This window comes from Solanum pennellii, chromosome 6 (genome assembly GCF_001406875.1).
Source record: "Solanum pennellii chromosome 6, SPENNV200".
In the NCBI taxonomy this organism is placed as follows: Eukaryota; Viridiplantae; Streptophyta; class Magnoliopsida; order Solanales; family Solanaceae; genus Solanum; species Solanum pennellii.
This window is the reverse complement of record NC_028642.1, coordinates 48,107,057-48,114,665: the sequence shown is the minus strand read 5'-3', so window position 1 is coordinate 48,114,665 and position 7,609 is coordinate 48,107,057. Positions and strand designations below refer to the sequence as shown.

Genomic DNA, 7,609 nt, shown 5'->3' with positions numbered 1-7,609 from the left:
TATATATATATATATATATATATAATTTTTTCAGAAGTTACCAAATACACATACACCCCAGCGTATGGTGTGAGCCCGCCCCTGATTAAACCAATACTAGACCAATAATTTATGATTGGCTAAGATTTCAGAAAATGCTTCCAATGAAGAAGCTACTATTTTGTTTTCTAACTTTTGCCACTACTCAAAATGAATTATGAAGTCCCACCACTCCCTCCCCTCCCACACCCAAAACGAATTATTAAATTCAACGAGTTGTTCCAAAGGATCAAAATAGCTAGTTATATATGAAATTTCATGCCGACTCTCGATAAAATACTTTGGATTTTTTTTAAAAAAAAAAACATTTTCGACTACTCCAAAACTTGACAAAACATACTACTCCTTTCATTTCAATTAATAAAACGTCGTTTGACTTGATACAAAATTTTAAAAAAGAAAAAAAAAATTATGATGTGAAATAAATTTTACACATTTGTATAACTATAAACTATAAGTATTTCATTAGGATAAACGAAAAACTTCAAAAATTTGAATTTTTTGATGAGCTCAAAAAGAAATGTGACTAATTTCAAATAACTATAACACATTAATATCAAGAATTTAAGCAACAAACTATTGCAGTACTGTTTCTAAGGTGATTGACAATGACAGAGTTGTAAAGAGGATATGCAAATTAAAGAATCTCACATTAATGATGAAGAATGGATTTTCTACAAAAATATAGCCAATGAGAATTGAAAGCAAATAAAGAAGATAGATATAATTCCACCATCCACGCTGGCAAATGGCATATGTAGGCCCTACAAGAAAACAAGCCTGTGGAGACCAAAGACGCCACGTGTGAAACGAAGAAATCCACGTGGCGAAACGTGGGAGGAAGGTCGAGATCGCGCTTCACATTTTACACCATCCTCTTATCAACACAACGAAAGTCCCCTCTTCTTTCCCTCAAAATTGAACCCTCAATTTCTCTCTCTAGTTTTACTTGGACAAGAGAAAATCGCCGTCTCTTTCATCTCTTTATTTTTTTTTTCTTTCCAAAAAATTAAAAAATAGCAGCTGCTGCTGCTGCTTTAGCCCCGCCATGTCCGCTATTGCTACTTCTGCTGCTCTCTTTTTTCCTTTCTCTTTTTGCCGCTCAACTAAGACTTATACTACTAGAAAGGTAACTCTTTTATCGTATTGTTCGAATAGATAGATTTATAGTTACATGGATATCTCTAGCTTATTTTGAAAAAAACTACAATTGCATGAACTTGGACGGACAGATTATATTAGACATAATACATAAATATATCTTTTAACTTGATTTCAAATCACATTTATATCCTTCAACTTTGGGTTTGGACACTTAAACTTGTATAAAGTTGAACAAATAGACACTCATGTCCTACGTGTCATTTTTCATCCTACGTGTATTTTGCCACGTAGAACTCATGTGTTTATTTATTTAAAAGTTAGATAGTTAAAGTACCTATTTGTGGATTATGAAAGTTGAAGATTAGAGTTAAAATTTGAATTCAAGTTTAAGATTCAATATATGTATTATCCCATTATATTATATGCTGCCAACTGGTTTTCTGGAAAAATGAGTCAATTGACATGTTGAAGAAGACGAAGTTTTATGGGCAAATTTTTACGTTTTCGTGTGCCTTTTTGATGATTGTATTTAAATACTCGGTTTAGTAGTGTTTTTGATTAATAATCAGAGAAGAAATGTAAGTGCATTTACAAAATTTGTTAAAAGTGATACTTCAGTTGTTTGTGTTTTTGACTATTATGAACGTTACCAGTTATAGTAAGAAAAAACAATTTCTGGCCATAAGTGAGGTAATCATTTATTTGGGAAGTTATCTCAATCTGAATACAGAGAACTGTACACTATTTGCATTTTGTCCATCAGATGAGTGATTGAGTGGACGATAATTCTGCAATTTGTTCATTGTCAGTGTTTCAAAGGTGGATTTGGAGTGTTTGCAGTGTATGAGGAGGCGGCGGGTACTGAGTTATCAAACAAGAAGAGCTCCTGGTTGACAATCTTTGATGTAGAAGATCCAAGGTCAAAATTCCCTCAGTCTAAAGGGAAGTTCCTGGATGCAAATCAAGCTTTAGAAGTTGCTAGATTTGATATACAGTATTGTGATTGGCGAGCTCGTCAAGACGTACTTACAATAATGCTCCTGCACGAAAAGGTAGATTCTTGTACATCTTGTGTTACCCCCTTAGCTTCATTTCTGCGACTAATCCTTCTTTGGAGTTTGTTTCAATTTATATCGTCAATAGTTTTCTTCTTTTTCATCGTCGTACTAAGTCGCGTGACTGGGGTATACTGTATGAGTAGGTTGTGGAAGTATTGAATCCTCTAGCACGGGAGTATAAATCTATTGGAACTGTGAAGAAGGAACTTGCGGATTTACAAGAAGCACTTTCTCAAGCCCATAAAGAGGTATATGCTACTTTGATTCCATTGAACAAAATAATGTTATTGGATACTACAAGTCGTTCCTTTCTAGATTTTTGGGTAGATATGTAACACATCAAATATTTTTCCTTTGTTATTGGTTCTTCAGGTTTAGTTTCCTTTTATCTCTAAAACTTATTGAAGCAGAAGAGGTTTTCTAAGAAAAAATGGCTAATTTCATAGATAAACTGGTTCAAGAATCTTACTTGTCAGAAAGAAAAATGAAATAAACAACACAAAAAGCAAGTTTGGATTCCGTGTACTTCCATATAAGCCAAGATTTGTATCTAAAGTAGTGAGATAGCAACAGGTACATATATCTGAGGTGCGGGTTTCTGCTGCTTTAGATAAGCTAGCTTACATGGAAGCGTTGGTTAATGATAGGCTACTACCAGAGAGGACTACAGAAGAATCAGATTCCCCGTCTTCATCCCCCGGTACATCTACAGTATCTAGAGATAATGTTAAAAGCAAGCAGCCTAGAAGATCCCTCAATGTGTCAGGTCCTATTCAGGAATACAGCCCCCATTTGAAGAACTTCTGGTATCCTGTTGCTTTCTCCGCTGATATTAAGGATGATACCATGGTAAGTAATAATCTTATTTGCAGAACTGCAGACAACCTGTTACTAATTTTTATGTTATCTACAAACTAACTAATAAGTCCCCTGGGAAAATGCATAGGACATACTTATCCAATACTCTGATGCGAACCAATAGCATGTTGTACCATCTCCTTTCTAACTTTCTGAGAGAGAAGAGAATGCGATTTTTATGCGTATTGCATTCTAGTGTCTCGTCTGTTGATGGTTATTTGACTATAACGTATCAGATACCAATTGAATGCTTTGAGGAACCATGGGTGATTTTTCGTGGAAAAGATGGAAAACCTGGATGTGTCCGGAACACATGTGCACATAGAGCCTGCCCCCTTCATTTGGGTTCAGTGAAAGAGGGTCGAATCCAATGTCCTTATCATGGTGAGAATCTAAGCATTCTTCAGTGCAGATTTCCTATCTAGGATAGTAAAACACTTGATCAATTTGGTGTTTGATCGTGAAGAGTGCATGCAATAACTGACATTTACTTCTATGTGTTTGATGATCCTTAGGGTGGGAATATTCAACAGATGGAAAATGTGAGAAAATGCCATCAACAAAATTTCTGAATGTCAAGATCAAATCTCTGCCATGCTTTGAGCAAGAAGGAATGATATGGATTTGGCCTGGAAATGATCCTCCTACAGCCACTCTTCCTTCTCTACTTCCACCTTCTGGATTTCAAATCCATGCAGAGGTTTGAATCACTAACAACATTTTAATCATTATAGGAAAACCATCTAACAACAGTAAGTTAACTCTTTCTGTTCCATTCTTGTTGTCCTTTAAACTGGCAGATAGTGATGGAACTTCCCGTGGAACATGGGTTGCTTTTAGACAATCTGTTGGATCTTGCCCATGCGCCTTTCACCCATACATCTACGTTTGCTAAAGGATGGAGTGTCCCAAGGTTTGTTGTTATTATAATGATTTAAAATAGTTTAGAAGTTAGAGCAACACTAGTTAACTAATCTTCAGTTTAAAACTAAACAAAATGCCAACATATACCTGTCTGATGAATAGCAGTAATAACCCGAAGATGTGAACACTTACTTGATACCTCCCTTTTTCAGCTTTGTAAATTTTTTGACTCCGGCATCTGGTCTGCAAGGATATTGGGATCCTTATCCAATAGATATGGAATTTCGACCACCTTGTATGGTTCTATCAACCATTGGAATCTCAAAGCCAGGCAAATTGGAGGGGCAGAGCACCAGAGAGTGCTCTACACATCTTCACCAACTTCATGTATGTTTACCTGCATCTCGACAGAAGACAAGGTTGCTATATAGGATGTCACTGGATTTTGCTCCCATATTAAAACACATGCCTTTCATGCAATATGTGTGGAGGCATTTCGCTGAACAGGTTAGATTATATCCTTTAACATTGAGTTGGTAATGTCTGTGATTACACAAAACTAGTAATGATGTAAATCAGTGTCATTTGACTTCTTCAAAATGCATCACCTGCACAAATCACAATACCTATAACGACGAATTCTCAGGTTTTAAATGAAGACCTACGGCTTGTGATTGGTCAACAAGACCGGATGCTCAAGGGTGCTAACATTTGGAACCTGCCTGTATCATACGATAAGCTAGGAGTGAGGTATAGAATATGGAGAGATGCTGTAGAGAGTGGAGCAAAGCAATTGCCATTCAGCAAATGAAAACATGGAACTAATCCATGGATAGATTTTACATCTCAAGATGATTGATCATACATTCTAAACAACCTTAGCTCTCTGAAGAACTTCAGTTGCCGAGAATCTTAGTTTGGTATATAACACGATTGCCACACTTGTTGCTCTGAGGATATACCAGAGCATCTTGAAAATGAGATGATTTCAGTATAGCTTCCCTTGTAAAAATTAAACTGTACACTAATTGTTTTTAGGTTCATGTACAGTTTAAACACCCTTGACCCCTGCCCATCAATTCTTTCATGTTTTCCCTAGTATGCCTCCTAGAAAATGTGCAGGCTCTATTGAAAGTCATGGAAATGGTCCTCCAACTTGTATCATAGTATCAATCTTTTCGAATTTTTGAATTGAATACACAATTTTTTCGCCAAAATGAAACGAGAAGATCTGATTGTCTAGCTGTTTTCTCCAAACTTATGTTCTTTCAGTGTCGAGTCCATGGATGGTATGGAAATTTGATTGGTAACTGGGCAGGTCTAAGTTGGTCCAATTGGACACCCTTTGTCGGAAATAGGATACATATATATAATATTTTGAACGCTTGTAAAACCAATAGTTACCAGTAGTGTAGTGGCAAGGATATGGATGAAACTACATGGCGCCAGTTTTGATTCCTAAAGCTCAAATTTTTTCCACAAACTCATTGATTACAAGACAAGAAGAGGAACATAATTACAAAGTATTTCAAACCCAGAAGAGACTGTAATTACATAATATAGAATATTCAGTCACAGTGCATTACCACAAAAGGGACAGAATCGGAAATCGCCGTCCACTTCCCGGCGACAGAACTGACACCTAAGTACGTCCGCCGTAGACGACGGCGGAGGAGGAGTTAGAGATTGAGGGAAGAAGAGTTTGCATTCGTTGCAGTACATCACCGGCTCTTTTCCCGGCCATCTCCACACCGGAACAAAGAAGAGCTTGAGAACCTTTTCATAGTCGACGAGGTCGGCGCGTGATCCGCACGCAATGCACCTCCCTGCCCCGCTCTTCAATACCTGCCTCGCCTGCTGCTCTAAGCCTCCTACGAAGAAGAAGAACATTGTTTGTGATACTTTGATTCGTTGATTAGGTTATGAATGAGTGCAAACTGCAAAGTGGAGTTTTTGAAGAGATGGAGAAGAAAATTTCTAGAGGATTCGTTGGGTATTCTGGTAGGCTTGAGAATCAAGTTATTCGGGTATTGTTCGTTGGGTCACTGATGTCCAACTCATTAGTGTTAGTGGCCCGTTTAACTAGCTGGTACAAAATCGAATCGAAAATTGAATTAAATTGTAAATTGAGTTAAATTAAAAAAAAAATTAACTAGTGGTTTGGTTTAACTTGATTAGGTCTTGGAAAAAAAAAAGACTATATTTGAATTGATTTGATTTCAACTAACAAAAATCAACCCGACATTATATACAATTTTAAAATTTTATTTTATACAAAAAAATACTTACTTTGATATAATTTTTAAATATCTCTTGTACTTTTTCATAGTTTTTATCTTTTAATATATTTAGTTAGAATTCTTAATGATCTTATAAAGATTATAGCCCATTCATATTGGTAATTATAATAAAATTTAAATAAAAATCAAACTAATATTATTTCAAAAAGAAAATCAATTCAACACTAAGAATGACAACAATATTGAATATTTTTTTTTTTAATTTTACATAGATTTAGACAATCAAAATACATTATCTAATTTTACTTTCTTTTAATATTTAGTCATGTAAGTAATACTTACTAAACTTATTTTAGCATGATGTAGTACTTTAAATATGATCAATTTCGTTATGACTTATTAATTTGTAATATTTGTTTTATGCGATTTTATTACTCCCTCTTTCTGGTATTATTTGTCATGGTTTCTATTTTTAGAGTCAAATTATAAAAACTTTAACTAACATTTTAGATGTATTTTTTCATCATATTAATACGCAAAAAATTGGAATTTATAGTACTATTCATATAGTTTTAGAATATCTAATTTTTTTGTTTAAAATATCGAATTAATGTGATCTAATTTAACTTTGAAAATTTGTCAAATTGACTTTCGAAAAGCACAACATGACAAACAATTCCGGACGGAGGGAGTATTATTTTTTGTTGGATATTTTAGTGTCATTAATCATATAATTTTTTTGTTATTTTCTTGAGAAATAACTTAGATAATTACATTTTGATAGGACTAAAGAAATATTTGAAGTACAAGTAAATTATATATTTGTATGAATACTTTATCGAGAAAACTTGAAAATTCAAAAAATTCGAAAAAACTCGAAGTTGAAAAACCCAAGTTTTATTAGTTTACTTTGATTTATAAATTCAAAAATCCGACACAAATAATTTAATTTATTATTTTAAAAACTCAAATTAATCCGATCATGTACACCCCTAATACAAATTCAAGATTTTGCGCAGATAGTCCCTTTTTCAAGGTGATTTTTATTTTTTATTTTTTATTTTTTATTTAAATGAATGAAAATTTATAGATTAAAGTGTTTTTAACTATAAATTCGTTTACAGGGCTATTACCTTATATGTCAAGATTAAAAATCTGTAATAATAAGTAAGCTTGGAAGATATAATGGATTTTGTAGGAGCTAAACTTATGTCTTAACATTTGTTACATGTCTTGTATTCTTCTAATATATAAGTTAGGTAGAAAGTAAGCGGCATAACTTATTTTTTCTTTTATCACTTTTAAAATAGGAATATTTGTTAGGAGACGTTTTATTCCTAATATGAAATTTTTCGGCTTAAACTAAATTTTGTCAGGCTTCATTGTCCGCTCCAAACATCAGGTGCTTTTTTTAAGAAAAATAACAAAAAAGATATATATATATAT

The 7,609-nt window shown here is 33.8% G+C and overlaps 2 protein-coding genes across 2 annotated transcripts; one reads left to right on the top strand and one right to left on the bottom strand.

Annotated features, from left to right (window-relative positions):
* Positions 1–933: 933 nt before the first annotated feature.
* LOC107023313 (chlorophyllide a oxygenase, chloroplastic) lies at positions 934–5,165 on the top strand. Its single transcript, XM_015223969.2, has 9 exons — positions 934–1,168; positions 1,953–2,195; positions 2,345–2,449; positions 2,775–3,050; positions 3,296–3,443; positions 3,575–3,759; positions 3,860–3,972; positions 4,136–4,430; positions 4,570–5,165. The coding sequence occupies exons 1-9, from the start codon at positions 1,088–1,090 to the stop codon at positions 4,732–4,734; spliced, it is 1,611 nt and encodes a 536-aa protein (XP_015079455.1). The 5' UTR covers positions 934–1,087; the 3' UTR covers positions 4,735–5,165.
* A 184-nt stretch (positions 5,166–5,349) lies between these two features.
* LOC107023314 lies at positions 5,350–6,131 on the bottom strand. The gene has a single exon (XM_015223970.2). It carries the CDS (start codon positions 5,811–5,813, stop codon positions 5,496–5,498), a length of 318 nt encoding a protein of 105 aa, XP_015079456.1. The 5' UTR covers positions 5,814–6,131; the 3' UTR covers positions 5,350–5,495.
* Between the last annotated feature and the right edge of the window lie 1,478 nt (positions 6,132–7,609).

What these genes read in the sequence shown, in the direction of transcription:
- LOC107023313 (XM_015223969.2), top strand. Translation starts at nt 1,088, where the DNA reads ATGTCCGCTATTGCTACTTCTGCTGCTCTCTTTTTTCCTTTCTCTTTT. An exon ending in TTTCTCAAGCCCATAAAGAG is followed by an intron (nt 2,450 to 2,774) that starts GTATATGCTACT and finishes AGATAGCAACAG; the next exon opens with GTACATATATCTGAGGTGCG. An exon ending in AATCCAATGTCCTTATCATG is followed by an intron (nt 3,444 to 3,574) that starts GTGAGAATCTAA and finishes GATGATCCTTAG; the next exon opens with GGTGGGAATATTCAACAGAT.
- LOC107023314 (XM_015223970.2), bottom strand. Translation starts at nt 5,813, where the DNA reads ATGTTCTTCTTCTTCGTAGGAGGCTTAGAGCAGCAGGCGAGGCAGGTA.